Genomic DNA, 18,832 nt, shown 5'->3' on the forward strand with positions numbered 1-18,832 from the left:
ATCGATTAAATTAGAAAAAACTAAAATTTGAACTTCCCACATATTGTGTTGGGTCGGGTTAAAAACATTTTTTTTTTCATCTATAACGATTTTCCTAAGGACAACATACTATTTAAGATCAATAATAAGTTTGTTTGACTTAGTTTTGGTGAACGACGTAAACCAACTAAGCCTATAAATTTTCTATTAGTTTGAACCCAAAATTCAACTCCATCAAAATAAGTCGATAAATTAACGGAAATAGTTAGATTAATTTTTTTTGGATGATTGGATCTTACACAACATTCCAAATTTATCGGACCAAATTTATAATTTAATTATATAAATAAATGTAATATTTAAAAAGAAATACCGAAAAGGAACGAACGTGCGGGTGAGAAAAAGGAAGAAAACAGAGTGAAAGACCAATGAAGGAAAGTGAGAGCAACATTGGAAGGAAAATAAATGAAATGCATGCATTCGTCTATTCTTTTTGACTCCACACTCCAACTCCTCCACTCTTTCCCTCTCTCTTCTCCAAACACGCCATTTCAGAGTTTGAGAGCTTGAAGAAGCTATGGCATCTGAGAGAAATGAAACGACGACGACGACGCTGTTGCCAGTGCTTCATAAGGAAGGGGAAGACGACGATCATGGCCGCAAACCTGGATCCGCCATGACTAGAAGAGGAGCTTATGCCGCCATTTCTTACATGGCTTCTGCTGGTTCGTCTTTAATTTCGCTCTCTCCCTCGTCTATCCATCACCATTTTTTTTTTTCATAAATATTTTGAAAGGGTTAAAATCTAAGATTATTCTGAAACACATTTTGATGGCTTAAAATCAATTCATACTTTAACTTTAACCAGTTAAATATCGGTATTAAATTGATTTTGAATGATTAAAAATATTTTAGAGTTGATTTTAACCATTTTAAATTGACTACTAAAATACCATAAGTTAGTTAAGTTCATCAGTTTTCTTAGGAGGGTGTCATTTGAGTTCATCATTTTTGAGCTCTAATACGGTATTAGATAAACTTTCGGCTTTATTTCAAAATCAATCGGGTAACCGGTGTAGTAACTAATATATCTTATAAATATTGTGAGGTCTCTCGTCTTTCTAGTGCCTGTTTAGGTGTTAATGTCACGTCTCCTCTAATCTATATTGATAACTAAATTTATTAACCCGTCAGCTTAAATTTTATATTAAATTATACAAAATACTTTTGACTTACAAACTCTTTAGAATTTGAACAAAAAATCTGAGATATGAAATAGTGAGATAAATGACATAGAACAAAAATTGGAATCTCCCCATCATCTTAGGTTATCACCACACTGTCCTAGGTCTCAATTCCAATTCGAAATCCTATAGAATTTATAGTCTCATAACAATTTTGAAACATCTATCAAAAGCATAAAGGATATTTTTTAGACAAAAAAGAAGTTAAAGGATATTTGTTATAATTAGCCGAAAATTTAACGGTTAAAGTTATGAGTTCGTGTGAGAGAGAAACACCCAATTATTTGAGGTTATCTTAATATAGTTTTGACGAGACTCTTCAGTGGTAAAAGACTTTTCTAAGTGCCTATAGAGGTCTAGAGAATAAAGTAGTGTGTAAAGTACTTGTAGACTCACTATATGAATAATGTGATGGGACGATAGAGAGAGAGCGAGGCAGAAAGTGGTGGGTCTTGGGAAGATGAAACCACTTTTTAGTGGAATACCAATGTGATAAAAAATCTCTGATGTTAGTGAAAACGACAAGCTTCAATAGTGGTGGAGGCTGCCTACCACACTTAGAAAAAAGTTGAAAGTTTACTCTTACCAATTGAGGACTTTTGTCACTATATGTGACTTGACAGTTTTGTGTTGTTATATATACAAGATAAAAGTTTTACAACGTAAAAGCAATCCAGTGGTTATAGGAGTATTCACTGTTTGGTTTTGGATGTATACAAATCGAACCAAACTACATGTATTCGGTTTGGTTCAGTTCAATTTGATCGATTTTATTGTTCACCCCTTGGTTATTAGGAGCATGCAAAGTCATCTAATGGTAATTATGAGGCACTCTCTCGTTGAATAACTTTTCTCTTAAATTAGTTTCTGGTTAAATTACAGGTTTACTTTTGTGCTATTAGCCATAAGCTTTTAATTTTGTATATAAAAGGTCTCGGAACTTGAACAAGTGCCTAATAATTCTCATTTAATAACTGTGGTATTATGTTGTCATCTCTCCTGCAGTTCTGTTGCTAATGTTCAACAAAGCCGCACTTTCTTCTTACAAATTTCCATGTGCCAATGTCATCACTCTTTTGCAGGTAAAGTATGTGCTGAATTGTTTTAATGCAATACGTTATATTCCCCCCTTAGTTTTGATATACTATAGTTTTCGTGTCATTTTCTTTTAACAATATGTGATGTGAGGAGGGATTGAACCTCAGACTATAAGTTTGATAGTACAAGTCCATGCTAAATGAGCTATGCTTCTCTTGTAATTATCATTTATGTAATTTATATAATATTTGTATTTTGGTGATGAAAACACGATTGGAATTTAAATCTTCTACTTGAGGAATGTTTGGGGTACTAGGCCTCCTTTTTGTTATTTTTTCTAGGGAGAAGAGATGTTCAAGTTTGGGTTCCTAATCCGTTTGAGGGCTTTCCATGTTGTTATTCAAGGCTTAGTTTTTTCTCCTCTCCTTGAAAGGTGAAATTTTCTTATAAAAATGTGAAATTCTTTGCCTTACATCAAGTCTTATATGGTTGGGGGTGTACGCCTAAATCCTAATATCGTCTTCATTAACGAGTTGTCTTTTTCTTCGATCATAAAAGTGTGTCATACCATCTTTTATAGGGTTGTGGGTTTTCTTATTCCCTTTGGAGTCAATTCTGTTGGGTGTTTGGTGTGGTGGTGGTGGCGGATAACAAGAAAGATTGTTGTTTCCTCTCAGTACCTGTAGTGAGCAGGCTTGTATGGTCCCTCAACTGGCACATTGATGTAGTCAGCTTGATCCTTGCTCGGCAAGAAAGATTGTTGTTCGATACATTGGCAGACTAGTTATTGTGTTATTTTGTGGGAAACGACGTTTAGGGTGGTGGAGATGTCACTGGAGCAGGTGCGGGAGGTGGTGAGGTTTGGTGTGTCTTCACGGGCTTCTGTTAATCAGACTTGTCATAATTTTCCACTTGGTGTAATTCCTTTGGATCCAAGTCACTCTAATTGTAGTTTTTCTACGTACTCTTTTGCTTGGGGCTGTTTTTTATATGCCCCTGTATTTCTTTCATTTCTCTTAATGAAAGCTTAACTTTCTTATAAAAAAGGTACATCGATCTTCGATTCTCTTAGCCATACATAAAAGAAATTTAGCCCTTGAATTTCTTATAGGCTATCAAGTTAGCCTGGCTTTTGCAAAAACATTCAAGTAAAATTGATTCAACGTAGGAGTTCATGTACTCAATGAGTTTCGTTCCTAATCTCGGACTCTAGGGTTCATTTTCATCATTTTCTATATTCTTCTCATGCACTTAGATAATTATTGCACACAGTTAATTGGTTTTGATCATCTTCAGATTATATGTTCATCCACACTTCTCTATGCACTGAGGCATTGGAAGATCATCTCTTTCACAGTGGGTGAATCTCAAAGCATCAGTTCTTCTGGAAAGTCGATAATTCTCGTACCTTATAAGACTTTGGTTCAAACACTTCCCCTGGCCATATCATATTTGCTTTACATGGTAATGTACCTTATGGTAACAATAACAATAATTTCCATCTTTATTTACTACCAATAGTTGTCGCGTTTTTCCTTTCCTAATAAGCCATGTTTCTGAACGATTCTAAAATAATGGTTAAATTCTTTTGTCATTTTCAACTTGTTTGGAAAATATTTTTATTAATTCAAATCCAATTTTAATAGTGTGAAAAATGCTTTTAAAAATGTAAAGTTAAACAATTTATCGATTTTGAGTGATTAAGTGTGTTTCGAGGTGATTACACCTAAGAAAAGTGAATTTAACAATTTCAAATCAGTCACGAACATACACTAAACTTGTTGATGATTTAAGCTTGTGACTATGGAATCGGTTCGTGGAATCAATGTTCCAATGTATACAACACTGAGGAGAACTACGGTAGTCTTTACAATGATTGCTGAGTATTTGTTGACAGGCCAGACTCATTCACTTTTTGTTGTTGGCAGGTAGATTTCTCTTTTTGTTCTGTGAATTTGGTGACTATCAGCATCTATTTCCTTCAAGATCGGAATCTTTTATAACAATTTTGTTTTTCTGTTTTGAAATTGATATGTAGCTGTCTTCTCTCAATTTTTTCTTTTATGCTTTTCGCGTATTTCAAAGAAACCTTTTATGGTTTTCAAGCTTGTATGTATATATTTTGTTGTCCTTGAACTTTAAAAAGTTAGGTCCATACGTACTTCTATTTTTGTCCCTTAGGTAACTGAAATATTTTCAATTATATACTAGTCACTCAAGGGCCTATTTTAACTCAAAAATCGAAAGTTAATAAACCTTTTAGATATTTTTTAAGTTCAACCATTTATTAGATACAAAGTTAAATGTTTATGAACCTATCAACCATTTTAAATCGAAGAAACCTTTTACACACAAAATATAAAAATTCAGAGGCTTAGTTTATAATTTAGCCTTTAAATTTTTATTTCAATCTACAAATATTTTAAATGTCACACTGAGTACTATGGTTTATTGTTGAGTCTTTGGTATGCTTTTTGGTTTTTATCATTTTTTATCAGTTCTCCTATTCCATAACTGCAGTTTTCTATATCTCTCAACATGATATGACAAGTCAATTTTGAGATATATATAGGTGTTAGTGTTACCATTAAACGAGACTGGTTATTTTTATACTCTAATAGTGAAAAATATTGATTTATATCTTTAGTTACTACAGTGAATAAATAAGATAGTATCATGACAATGAACTTAAAGCTTCTTACATTGTTACGTTTTAAGTATGCAATGCTAATTTGTTTCATCAGTGTGGGGATGATTATACTTGGTGCAGTTGTAGCTGGAGCTAGAGATTTATCATTTGACACCTACTCCTATAGTGTGGTCTTCATTGCAAACATATGTACTGCTATATATCTTGCTTCTATTGCTCGTATCGGTAATGATTACTTTCCTTTTTTTTGTCGATTCAACACGTGGGAGTGGAGATTTTAACTCGTAGGTCTCATTTGATAACGACTTTGTTTTTAATTAGTTTTTTCTCTTACCTTTGAAATTTTTGCTTTGTTTACTCTCTTAATTTCTCATCAATCTTAAAAGAAACACCTGTGTTCCTAATCAAATTTGAAAAAAAAGTTATATTTCAAAACTTACTTCATTTTTTAAAACATGATCAGTAAAAACTAGAAAAGAAATTTATATCGGTATAAATAGTATTTTTGTAAGTTTATTTCTAAAAATTCAAAAATAAAATAGTTACAAATGAAGTCTAAACTTTTGGTGGAAGATGTAGAGTTTGTTTAAAATGACTCTGTATGTAAGTACTCAAAGTTATTTTTTATTTCCAAGTCCATAATTGGATTCACTTTTTCAACTATGTTTATATTAACTTACAAAGGGGTTTTTCCAGGGAAATCTAGCGGCCTGAATACCTTTGGCCTCATGTGGTGCAATGGTTAGACCATTTCTATTCATTTAATTTTAAAATAATTCTGTCAACAGTGTCAAATTTTTTTGATAGATTTTATTTGAATTTGAATATAAAGATTATTTTTCTTATATTTGTAGGGTTAATATGTGGACCTCTTTTGTTCTTTTGGATCATACTACGAGGAGACGTCGAGGCGACATTAAATTTTCGTTACCTATTTTCCTTTGGCTTTCAGGTATCTTTTCATACTGTATCGCTCAAAGCTAAAGAGAGACTCTAGAGAAGTCTCAACTGCTTAGAATGAAAAAAAAATAAGGATGGAACGTGAGGATGTCTATAGGTCAACTTCATCCATGAGCCCTTGGACCAAGCCCCTCGCTCGAGCTTGATCCAAGTTTGGTTCATAGGTTTGATTTGTTTGGCCCTATCTAACCCATTCATTCATTGGATAGTATATGAAATCAAGAAATTAAGCAGACTGACCTAAACTCAACCCAAACTTTAACTATATTGAATGAGCTGTGACAATTCTCAGGATTGTTTTAATTCTTGATTATTTCTCTTACCTTTAGTCATCATGCCTTTGCAGTGTGTGATGCTTCTCTCCTGTATAATGGCTTTCTTGATCAACTACTTTGTATTTCTAAACACAACTCTCAATTCAGCATTGACTCAAACAGTATGTGGTAATTTGAAGGTGAGGACCAATGCTTTAGTTTCTACATCTCCAACATGAATATATAATTAGTCTTTTAAACAAGTTTAATGTGGTTCTTGTGATGGTTGTTTCATACTTGGACATGTTTAGAATGACTTTTTAAGTGCTTAACAATATTTCTTTCTAAAACATAAATATTTTGTAAACACTCTAGAAAAAAACTTCTAGTGTGGCCCAAATGGTTTGTGATGTGTGAAGATGACTTAATTACTACATTAAAGCTATTAGTTTCATTTTTGAATTAGATTGATTTTGAGACTTTATTATTAAATACTTCCCTAGGTTTGAAAATTTGTTGATGACTAAACAAGTGAAATCAATGTTAATCCATGAGAAATGACATTACATGAGTTTTTTTTTTTTTTTTTTAAAGTCACAGAACTGGCCTCCTGCTTAATACCATACTGAAACACTAGTGGTCGACCCAAATGCCTAAGCTAATGTGTTATTTTAAAGTGTTGATATTATTAAATATAACATAATTCATTAGCTTAAGCTTTTAAATTAATCAGTGATTTATCATCGTATCAAAGTCTCATTTGTTCATATTCCTATATATTGTCATTTTCTCCTCTAATTAATATTGATTTCACTGGTTGGATCTTCTACAAATTACAAATAAGCTTAAGCTATTATCTCAATGGGTGATTTAATATATTACAACAAATTTATTTATATATAAACACTTAAACAAAACATTTGCTTGCTTGTTTATCTGACATTGAATGGTCTACGATAGGATGTTTTCAGCATTGCAATAGGCTGGTTTCTATTTGGAGGACTTCCCTATGATTTTGTAAGCCAATCTCTTTTAAAGTTGAAGTATTTAATAATTTGATGCAATTTCTTTTGTTCTTTTTGTTAATTTATCATTCCTTTTCTTTTTTCTTTTTTGCTAGCTTAATGTTGTTGGGCAGTCAATTGGGTTTCTTGGATCTTGCATCTATGCCTATTGCAAGCTCCATGGGAAATAAGATATCAAGATGTATGAAGCTGCCCCTTCTATGGCTTGGGTGTAATCTCTTAATACATATACTAAAAGAAAACAAGTTTATATTATTATTATTATTATTATTATTGTGCTGATCACTTCTCTACTTGCTTTGTTACCTCTCCCAAATTTTGATGCAATCCAAGTTATTGTGGAAAGGAAGAAAAACTAGAGGAAATAGTGAGGGAATCTCTCATCCATATTTCTTATATTTTGGTTCCTCGTGAATATTTCTATTTCTCTTTTGCATGACTCATGTATGAGTCCGTATGAAAATTTATATAATGTAGTTATCTCATAATAATTGTCAAATTGTCGTGTTAATAGGTTCTCTTTTCATACATTCAATGGTGCAAAATTGGCGAAGAGTCTCTTGAATAATTTACGTGAAGTTTATCCGATGGTCTAATTTTTTTTTCCCGAAATTTCTTGGAAGTTAGGAATAAAGTTCAAAATGTTGGTTTTGAAATATCTGTTTAGTAAGTTTGTTTGAGGATGGTCTAAAAAACAATTATTTTAGATAGTACTTATTGTTGTATATATTTTATGCCTTTTTTCCAAGTTCTTAACCAACTCTTCCTTTGAGCTTTACATGATTATCTTCACACATATATGTGTATGTATATGTATATGGATATAATTTTTTTTTCTATTTTAGTCAAAACTATCTTCAAACATGTCTTTAAATCAAACAATAGTTTTACGGTAGTTCACATTTTATACTAGTTAAACTATGTTTATTTTGACGGATAATAATAATGAGTTGTGGTTAAATAATATATATAAATAATAGAAGCACACATTTGATTATATATGGATATATTTATTTTAGTATAAAATGAATCAAAAAAGATGAAAAGAAATGTAGTTGGGATTGGACAATTTGGTCAAATATTATCATTTGAATAGGAGATGGGGAAGAACAAAGCATGTTTTCTTACCTTTTCTATTTGTTTGGAAAAAGGCTAATAAAAGAAGTCTAATTATTTAGTCATAGGTGGTGGAACATGCATGGTCTCTTTTTTTTCGATAAAAGTTCATCAATAAGTGAACGTTTGAATTGACTTTTTAAGTATGCTTTATAAATACAAAAAAAAAATGTTTATAAACACTTAAAAAATCAATACAAACACATCCTAAGTATTAACTATATATTTATTCGAAAAAGTTTATAAATTTTAATACAAATCCTGATGAGATCGATGCATTAGTGATAGTTTGATCACACTCAATGGATTGAATTTTTGTCCAATGAAATTAGTTTAAGTGTGTGTAAGCTATTCCCCACTAAAAAAAGGCTAGACTTTTATTAAATATTAATCGGTTAAGTTAGGGTTTAGATTAAGATTATTTTGCAAATTCAGGTTTATTTTCACCTTTCTATATTTTCTTTTTACATTATTACTTAGTTTTTGTTTCATAGAATTAAACCTCAAACTTTAAAGTTGAATTTTTAAATATAAACCTAAGAGATTATGATTTAGGAGTACTACAATGTTACGACATGTCAGAAGTTATTATCTTCTTTGATTTTAAGAAAGCAAATTAAATATTTTTTTCCACAAACTTTTTTTTTATATATATAAAAAGGTTGTTTTGTATTTCTCTTAGATTATGTTGTTTGTTGAATGAGGAGAAAGGGAACATTGACTATAAAGAGAAAGAGAAGTTGAAGATAGAAAAGAAAAAAAGGGTATATATATGTTGAATTATTATTATTATAGGCAAAAACCCTATAGGAGAGTGTTCCCTTAGTGCATGGCCAAAGCCTGCCCATCTCCTTTAATTGCATGCCCTTTTCTTTCATATATATCCTCCCCTTATTCATTTTCTTTCTACGCTTTCATCGATTCGATATCGACATTTTTCATTATATCGTAAAATAAATCAGAAAAATTACAAATAAACAACAAAATATATTTAAATTTGTTTAATTCACCATTCACAAAAAGGCTAAGCTTTCTTACCTCATCTAATTTTTTTTTTATTTTTTTTTGTTTTTACAACTTTTCTAGAAATATCTATCGACACGTACATATTATTGATATTCTTGTAGAAGTAAGGCCTCGGTATTATTCCATATCGACATCATTATTTAAAACCCTAGTTACGTTGTTGCCTAACGTTCTTCTCTCTCTCTTTGTCTCCTTTTTCTTTTCTTTGTGCTGTGAAGCTATATATATATTGTTGTTATGATCTTAAAGGAAAAATTGTTTATTCTTCTTACAAACGCTATATTATAATTAGTAGGGAAAAACCAAAAACAAGCAAAAGAAAAGATGTATATATATATATGAGGAATGATTTATGCGCTAATTTTAGTTACATTTTCTTTTTGTATTCTCTAACTGAGAGTGAGAAAAGTGAAGATTGTTTTTCTAACTTGGAATTGGAAAGAGAATTATGTGATGGATCGTATGATAATTTTTGTAGTTTTTCCCTTTCGTTTTGAAAATTTTCCATGAATATTATTGTGTTTTCTAGTTTTGTTGTTTAATAATCAACCATCAATTAACTTAATTATTTTATACTCCTAATTATGAGGAAGGAATCAAAAGATTTGATTTTTGGTTGGGTGTGTTTTTAAAAAGAGACAATGATGTGATTTATTTGAGAGAATAATTGAAGAGCATGCGTGAATATATAAAAGACCTTTAATTATCTAATTAGATTATTTCCAAAACTTTCAAAGTTGTGACAAAAAATTAAAACTAAAAACCATAGTAATGGCCAAACCATATATGATTATTTCACACCTAAATTATATAATATAATGTATGTCATTTTTATGAACATTATATTATTTCTAAAGTTCAATTTCTATGACCCCATTCCATTTATCTTTGTCGCTAAAATTAAAGGGAAAAAAGAAAAAAACCTTTTTAATGATTTGACAAGCCACCACATTGCAATAACAAGTGTGCCATACAACGACGATTTACGTTAAGAAAATAGAAATCTCAATATTTAACATGGCTAAAACGCTATACATAACGTTAAAGATGATGCCGTTTTGTACAACGACAATTTTTAATCTATCACCACACGTCTATAATGCTAATTCACATGTTAGGTCTAAAGTGTCAAAATTGTTGTTAATAAAACGACTTTAACTTATTCAAAATTGTTGCTAATTCACATATTTAATTTATTCCATTTGCTAAATTGAATCAATTAGTTCAACGATAATTGACACGATTTTTTATTATAAAAGCGAGAGATTCGATATTTGATCTTTATATTCTAACAAAAACCCGACCTTAGTATCGTTTATTAACTATTTCATACTATATATACATATATATAATTACTATATTCTTTAAATTGACATGAGAGAATATTTTTGTTGATAGTTTTCAAGAAAACTATACATACAAAACACTTTATAAAAGTAACATAATTAACATATTTGACTACTTGTTAACCAAATTTGTTCCAAACTACAACAATTTCAACTTTGATACTAAAACTCACTAGAAAAATTAGTCATAAAAACCCTAGACAATAATATCATCAATTCAACAAATTTTCTTTTAAAAGTTCCGATGAAAAATGCATAAATCAATAATACGGCCAAAAAGTCATCGAGACAAAGCCAAAACACATGAACATAAATTAACTTATATTATCGACCTAGAGGTAAATTAATAATAACAATCAACCCGAACTTATTTTTCTTACCGCTAAAACGTTAAAATATGAAATTAGTTGAAATATTTTTGAACAAAACATGGAAATAAATAATGTAAAAGGTTAGGGGTATAGGAATAGAATAATAAAATAGAACTAAAAGGGGAATAGAATTAAAGAAAGAAAGATGAATGGAGTGGGGAGATAGGGTTTGGTTTAGAGAAGGGCAGGCAAAGGGGTCCCAAAGCTTGGAAGCTTTTGAGAACAAAAAAGCTTCACATTTCAAATTAAAGAATAACTCTTCCTTTTCTAACATAATTTCCACTTTCCTTTGAAGTATTATATAAATGAGAGAATTTTAGTCTAAGAAGAAGGAAAAAACATTAGACAATGTAGTGTGTATAAGTTCAAAAGATTACAAAGAAGCGATGTTGGGGCAGTTCAATCTCAAGGCCGAGTTTTGTTTTCTTCCTCTCTAAAATTCCGTCTCTTTGATTGAGCCGCGCCAATATCACTTAACTTTCTTTCTTTTTTATTCACTCATTGTGTCAATATATATATACAGGAGAGAGAGTGACATGCAATGTAGAAATTTCTCTCATTGGAACTGTTTTATTTATCAAACTCTTACTGCCTCAAAATCTTCTGTATGTAGTCCTAAAAACACTACTTTTGCAACGTTTTCTCTATTATATATATCAACAATGTACCAAACTTTTACATACGTTTAAATTTTCTATCTGCACACCTAACGTAACAAAAATGTTTATGTTTTTTCTCTTTTGAGAGTTATAATATTTGATGGGACGAATAAACGATGTGGTTGACGGTTCTATATGTATGAATGTTATATGTTTTGCAGAGAAAAGTACTAATATCAGAGAGAAGAATATTGGTGAAGGATAGCATCATATGATAGGTGTCAACTTTACTATGTTATTTTGCATCACCTAGGCTGGAAGAGGAAGAGCATTGTGTATGAAAGTGAAATGTGTGTGGTTCATCAGTTTGTATGGTTGAATGTACGAGAGAGATTAAATCTCCCATTTTAGAAGGTAAAGAAGTTATGTGTCGTCTCAGTTGCATCTATCTATTATGCAACTCAGATATATTGTGCAACTTGGACACACTAGCTCCCAATCAAAATTTTGTAATGTAACAATTTTTATAATTAAAATTATTTTTATTCTTTTGTACGATGTATAAAAAGTACGGGTAGCGTGGGTTAGGTGCGAACCGATGAAAAAGAAGAAGAGACACTAACGAACATGCATAAATCATATTGAACTAGAATGATGAATGCCATTAATTTTTAACATGTTTGAGTGTGATTTTGAAAGGGTCAATAAATCATTTTTATTATTTTCAATAAAATTCATTACATCATTTGAAATCAATAAGATTGGTTGGAAAAATATATATTTTTATAAGTTGAAACATTTTCTTGAATCATTTTTAAATATGACAAAAGTGATTTTCACAATTTAAAAATTACTCTCAAATATGCTTTTCATCAATTTAGCAACAAAAACTTGTACATTTGTTGTAATTGTTAAATCAGGTACATCATCTATGTTAAGTAAACATTTAAATTATTAGCTTAAAAAAAAACTAAAAAAATTATTATAAACTACAAAACTATTAAAAAAATTTATAAAATATAACAAAATGATAGAAGGTAAAATTTGGCTATATTTTGTATTTAAAAGTAACCCTAAAAACTAAGGAACTTATTGTGGATAGCAAAAAAAACTTAAATAAGCTATAGAAAGAGTTGGATGAATTTTGCTATATTTTGTAAATAGTTCTAATATTATGCAGTTGAAAGTATTTGAACTTTTTCATATTTGTATTAGTGCTTATCACTGACATATTATAAAATTTTGCTATATATATGTTAATTTATTTTTCTATATTTAAAAAATATTTGAAAAAAGAGTTATAATTGTTATTATAGTTCTAAATGAGTATAGTTTTGGGTGCTTTAATAACACACTCACATATGTAATATTTTAGCATTTTTTAGGTAATTTCTTTCGATTTTTTTTATTTTATAAAATAGAATATTATCAACATTTTATAAGAAATTGTTTAGTGTAGGGAACAACATAATTGTCACTTTTCTAATGGATGTTCGATTAGAAAAAGAAAGTTTGATAACGAGAAACATGAATGATATCCTATATCAGAGTTTCAATGGAAACAAACAACTGGTAAAAAAAACATGAATTGATATCCAATTGAAGCAAAAGGTTAGAGTTTGAAATTGCAGATGCTAGCCAGCAATATAAAAGATACACAACCACAAGAAGCACAATGACCAATAATTCCAAACTCAGTGAAACCGACATTCTCGAGGCATCACGAGCCTGCAAATGATGATCTTAAGATTGCATCTATATGACATAAAAGAAGAAAAAAAAACAGCCATACAGTGAAATTCAGAAGTTCCAAATTGATGGTCAGCTTTCTTAGGATAGGATTTGAAAGAAGAAGAAAACAAGTAGAAGCTTTTTATCATCTACTTTTCCCTCTTCCATCTCTTGCTCTCTGGCTGATCTGATGAATTATATTCCAAGACACAAAAAGTCTTGTAGCAGGCACCGGCCTACGGTTTATCGACGACGATGAACTCCAACATTCAAAGGAGAGGTTCTAATATTTCTTGATTGAGTGTATGTTAACTGGTGCAGTCCATCTGATTTCTTCTTTCGTCGACCTTGTTGAGACAAGCGTGAATGATATGCTAGGATGGCAAGGTCGTTTAGGTCTTGTAGAGGAACCAGAACCTTGACAACTTCATCCATGGTCGGACGAGATTTTGGATCTCTACTGATACAGTGAGAAGCAAGTCGAGAGATTTTTTGAACGCCCTGGATGGAGTAGTTAAGCTCCAAACGAGGGTCCACTATATGATAAAGCTTCCTTTTGTCATCTAAATATGGTCTAGCCCATGACACTAGGTTCTGTTCACCACTTGGACGTTTCTTGTCCATTGATCTCCTTCCTGTTAAGATCTCGAGTAGGACAACGCCGAAGCTATATACATCACTCTTTGAAGTCAAATGCCCTGAAAATGGTTAAGAGCCAAAGAAGTAGAGATTGTTAAACACCAATCTTTCAATACACAACATGTTATAAATACCACTTCGTACAGTGCAGAATAGCTATAAATTGATATAGCAATTATATATTCTAAGCTCCAAAAAACTATATACTTCCTTCAATTCTATTCTTATTTCTCGTCCCCTGTATTTTTTATGAATAAATCGACATTAACTTACGCTCTTCGTTGTTTCATAATTCGATCTCTAATGACATTTCCTCACCTGTCATTAGATATTCTGGTGCAGCATAGCCATATGTTCCAACTACTCTGGTGGAAACATGTGTTTTGTCTCCTTGAGGCCCAGCCTTTGCCAAACCAAAATCCGAAAGCTTCGCATTGTACTCCTGCAAGAGTTTGTCCTAAGATATGTCATACAGTTATTCGAAAGACTCGGAATATGAATTCACAGTATTGGTAAATCACCAACCGTATCAAGCAATATGTTTGATGTTTTGAAGTCTCTATATATGACAGGTTCTGGACCATTGTGGAGGAAGGCCAAGCCTTTGGCTGCAGCAAGTGCAATTTTAATCCTGTTTGACCATGGAAGAGGTATAGTCCCTTCAAAAGATTTGAACACCATGAGAAATTACGTCACTCTACAACCTCATTTAATAACCATTTTCATTTTGGCTTTTCTGTTTTTGAAAATCTAAGCTTATAAAAACCACTTTCATTTATAAAAACTATTAACTGACAAACAACTAAAAGCCAGTAAATTACCCCTAATTACTCACATCTTTATGTAAAAATTAACACAGTTACCCTCCCTTACTCTCTAATGTCACATATCCTTATTTCTTGTGGGCTCATTTCTTAATCTAATCACAAGAAGAGAAAACAGAAAACGAAAAGAAAAGAGAAGGATAAAAAAAGAAAAACATAATGATGGTGACAGAGTTTGAAAGGGGTGGTTAAATTCCACAATCTTCTCTCAAAAGGTATAGCATTTGATAAGATTGTGATAGCTCCCAACCACCATTTGTACAAAAAAAGGCCATACTAACTAAAGAGGAGTGAACAGGAAAAGAAAAAGAACATGAAATGAAATGAAGAACAAAAGTCTATTTTGTAATTTCTCAAAAGAAAAAGAAGGAAAAGTAGGTAAAGTAGAAAAAACTATTGTTGTTGTTCCAATAAAAATGTCCAGACAACATCTTCACATGTCATAATTGTTAGCTTAAAAGTGAAATGGCTGGCCTGGAAAGAAAAAAACAATCAAAAGTAGTAAAGCAAGAGGACAAAAGAAGGATAAAAGAGAGAAAAGAAAAGACTAATGCAAGAGGCCAAGAGGATCCCACTTACTTCTGAAAAGATGATTTTCAAGACTACCACGCGTCATAAATTCATATACAAGAAGCCTTTGATCATCTTCAATACAATATCCAATAAGTTTAACAAGATTAGGATGATGAAGCTGTCCAAGAAAACTAACCTCAGCCTGCAGTACATTCATAAAGATATCAGTTCTTAAACACCGATTCCATCTACATATATCTTTCTCAAAACCAAAACTAAGTTGATACATCCTTAGCATCAACATCACACTAGATGTCCAATACAAGCACAAACACACATGTCCTCTTTTACGATAAAATATATTAAAACCAATCATTTGATCCCAAATTTATATACCCTTTTGGAAAATCATGAGTTTATGTTACTTAACTATTCATTACTTTAGTTAATTTCCCAACTAATTAGTCCTTTCCATTTTTATCTCTAAGTGTCTGCCACCAAATCCTCCATTCTTGATTTTCCAATCATATTTTCTTCCAATCAAATGACATTAAAGGTAATAAAGATAAAGTTAAATTATATTAAAATGGCCTCTATAGTCTCTTTATGTCCCTATCATTTTGCACACTTAAACTTTTAAATTATCTAAAAAAATCCCTATGTTAATCATGCTTAGGAATTGAGAGAGGAAAGAAAAAGATGAGCATTGATGGCAAATGTTTTCTTTACTCTCTCTACTCACTAGGCCTTCCTTTCACAGCCAACAAATAAAAAGGCTAAATCATAACAACTATTCTCCAACTTTTTCATTCGTTTAGAAAATACCTCTATAGTTTCAAAAGTTTGCAATATTACCTCTTACCTTTTATAAACATTTCAACTATAGTACCATAGAATTTTGAACTGATACCGATACTTAGAACTAAGTAGCAGCAATACCCTCAAATGATACAGTGATTTGTGGACTAGGGCTTACAAAACTACAAGGGATAATCACAATTAATTAACCCTAAAATCTCAACCATTGGTAAGAAAATTTTAACACAATACATGTATGATTATAATCCATATAGTTTTGAAACAAAAAGTTTTCTGATAGAATCGAAAGATGAAAGTGAAGAAATTGAAATAGCGAACCTCCCATTCTCTGTGTCCTTGAAGGCCATCCGGTTTCAAGCTTTTAACGGCGACAGTGATTCCTGATCCAGGTTTCGCCGGCGCCGTCCCATTCTCTTCAATCCATCCTTTGAAAACGAATCCAAATCCTCCTTCTCCCAGAATGCTATCTGGCCGGAAATTCCCGGTCGCCGATCTTAGTTCCTGAAATGAAAATTTTAGCAACTGGGGTTTATATTTGTCCTCCAACCTCGTCGGCAGCGGAGCATTGTCGAAGGATAGCCGAGGTTCGGCCGGCGCACAGAAATCTCGGTCGCTTGCGTTTAAGTATCGGGTCTCGGTAGCTGTAAATTGAAAGGATTTAAGTTGAGTAGTGATATTAACTCCATTGTTGTTGCTTCACATTTCTTTTTCAACCCATTTGTCTTCTTCATGAACATGAACCAATTCTAAGTTCATATTTTCAAAATTAAAGTTTACTCCACACAACTTTTGAAGAATAAAAGTATGGCAATAATTTCGTATAAAAAAACTTAATACGAAAAAGTTATCAAATCAACAAAATATGTTATATAATCAAACGTATTGCCAACATGAGCAAAACTAAAATTCTTTTATAAGAATATTACCAAAGTAAAGTGAAGTATCAACACAACCATAGGCTTATGGAATTTCAAAAAATGTAGTAGCCTTTTTCCTTAGAATCTAAAGAGAGACAAAAAAAATCAAGAAGTTCCAAAGTTTTGCAGCTTTAACTCAGAATTCACATAAACAGAAAGAAAAAAAAGAAAACAGAGATTTTCTGTACAATTTTGACGAAAACCCACAAAGCCCAAAAGAAAAAGAAAAACTAAAAGCTTTAATGTCAGACATATGACAACAAAAACCCGCAAAAGGAAAATAGTACTCTCTGTTTTGTTCTCTGTCACCATTACAAAACAATAAAATTCCCAATTTTTTTCTCTCTAAAAACCCACAAAAGAAAAGTAAAAAACAATCTAAAGAAACCCATTTTCTCATCATTGAACAAACTGAAGAAAAAAAACAGAACTGAGAGAGAGATAGAGAAAAACAAAAAAACAGAGCATTATGAAATGGAGAAAAGAAGAAGAGAGAACCTGAATCGTCAAGCAAAGTAAGGCGAGGAATGGAGTTGGGAGAATGTTTAGAAGAAGGAGAAGATTTGGAAACGTCGGAAACGGTGCGTTTAAGGACTGCCCAACACCCACAGTTTTCATTTTCCTCCATTGATATATACTTTTTTATGTGTGTTGAAGTTGCAGAGCAAAGTGAAGGGAAAATAATCTAGACATATGAATGAAAGAAACAAGAAGAAGAAGAAGAAGAAGAGAGAGAGAAATGGGGAATTTGTTCTTTGTTTTTTTTGTTGGTGATTGAAAGCATCATCATTCATCATTCATCATCACCATCATCACAGTTTTGTGTACAAAAAGAACTTTTTTGGCCACCACCCTTTTCTTTTTTAGGTTTTTGTGTGGAGATAGGGAATTCCACACACCTTTTTAACTTCAATTTCTATCGACTCTCCCATTCAATTATGGATCGTTAAAGTGAGCTTAATTCAGTAATATTAAACGTTACAAAGTATGTACTAAAAACAAAATGGTTGTTCTTTAAGATGATAAATCGATTGATAGTTGATATTTTTTTCTTTATATTTAATTGTGTTTGGATTGACCTATAATTTCAAATGACAAAACTTTTGAAAGTATTTACAAATATCACGATATTTATGATCAACCACGATAGATTACTAACTATGTCTATTATGATACAAATAGATTACCATTGTAGATAACCTATGCTATTTTACTATATTTTATAGATAATTTGGCTCGTGTTGCTATATTTGAAATTAATCCTATATTGCAAAATTCAAAACATGTTTGATTAAATGTTTAGTTTTTGAAATTTACGCTCGTACATAATGTAGTAGGGTTTCTTTTTTGTGTTTGTTAATTTGTTTGTAAAAATTCAAAAGGGATCCTATTTTTTGTTTTTTAAATTTGTTTAGGGATTTAAATGATTTTATAAAGGTGTAAAAATGACAGTGAAGAAAACTATGAGAAATCGAGCACAAATTTTTAAAATAGAAAACTAAAATTAAAATTAAAATTTGAGCAAAACATGGAGTGTGAAAGTCGAACATTTAACCTTTAAGATTATTAGTACAAACACAATGTCGCTTTGAACTACGTACATTTCGACAAAACTACTCACATAGTTATCGACAATATATAGCCTTCAATATAATCACTTTTATAGTGTAATAGCAATTTAGAACGAAAACAACCTTCCTTTATTGGAACAAACATACACGTAGTCATGGTTTGAATTGATTTCAAATGCCTCTCCCAATATAGTTACGACCCTTTTCCAA

General features: G+C 31.2%; 2 protein-coding genes and 1 long non-coding RNA gene across 5 annotated transcripts; 2 read left to right on the forward strand and 1 right to left on the reverse strand.

The window, feature by feature from the left end:
• The first annotated feature begins 378 nt into the window (after positions 1–378).
• LOC101217732 (UDP-N-acetylglucosamine transporter UGNT1) lies at positions 379–7,635 on the forward strand. 3 transcript variants are annotated; one of them, XM_004139248.3, is made up of 10 exons: positions 379–704; positions 2,229–2,305; positions 3,558–3,725; positions 4,056–4,189; positions 5,006–5,136; positions 5,608–5,652; positions 5,766–5,863; positions 6,218–6,325; positions 7,086–7,142; positions 7,246–7,635. In XM_004139248.3, exons 1-10 carry the CDS (start codon positions 557–559, stop codon positions 7,318–7,320), a joined length of 1,041 nt encoding a protein of 346 aa, XP_004139296.1. In that variant the 5' UTR covers positions 379–556; the 3' UTR covers positions 7,321–7,635. The 3 variants fall into 3 exon arrangements, with proteins under 3 accessions (XP_004139296.1, XP_011648694.1, XP_031737027.1); XM_011650392.2 differs by lacking the exon at positions 379–704 and adding an exon at positions 1,886–2,040; XM_031881167.1 differs by lacking the exons at positions 379–704; positions 2,229–2,305 and adding an exon at positions 2,833–3,178.
• Positions 7,636–11,351: 3,716 nt separating this feature from the next.
• On the forward strand, positions 11,352–12,166 carry LOC116402126. The gene is made up of 2 exons (XR_004214560.1): positions 11,352–11,614; positions 11,830–12,166. It is a non-coding gene; the product is annotated as an uncharacterized LOC116402126 (long non-coding RNA).
• A 1,012-nt stretch (positions 12,167–13,178) lies between these two features.
• On the reverse strand, positions 13,179–17,919 carry LOC101217498 (probable serine/threonine-protein kinase PIX7). Its single transcript, XM_004139247.3, has 6 exons — positions 17,550–17,919; positions 16,453–16,775; positions 15,382–15,517; positions 14,504–14,637; positions 14,297–14,420; positions 13,179–14,037 (listed from the first exon to the last, which is right to left on the reverse strand). Exons 1-6 carry the CDS (start codon positions 17,677–17,679, stop codon positions 13,583–13,585), a joined length of 1,302 nt encoding a protein of 433 aa, XP_004139295.1. The 5' UTR covers positions 17,680–17,919; the 3' UTR covers positions 13,179–13,582.
• Between the last annotated feature and the right edge of the window lie 913 nt (positions 17,920–18,832).

The sequence above is a fragment of the Cucumis sativus genome, chromosome 2, assembly GCF_000004075.3.
Source record: "Cucumis sativus cultivar 9930 chromosome 2, Cucumber_9930_V3, whole genome shotgun sequence".
Classification (NCBI taxonomy): Eukaryota; Viridiplantae; Streptophyta; class Magnoliopsida; order Cucurbitales; family Cucurbitaceae; genus Cucumis; species Cucumis sativus.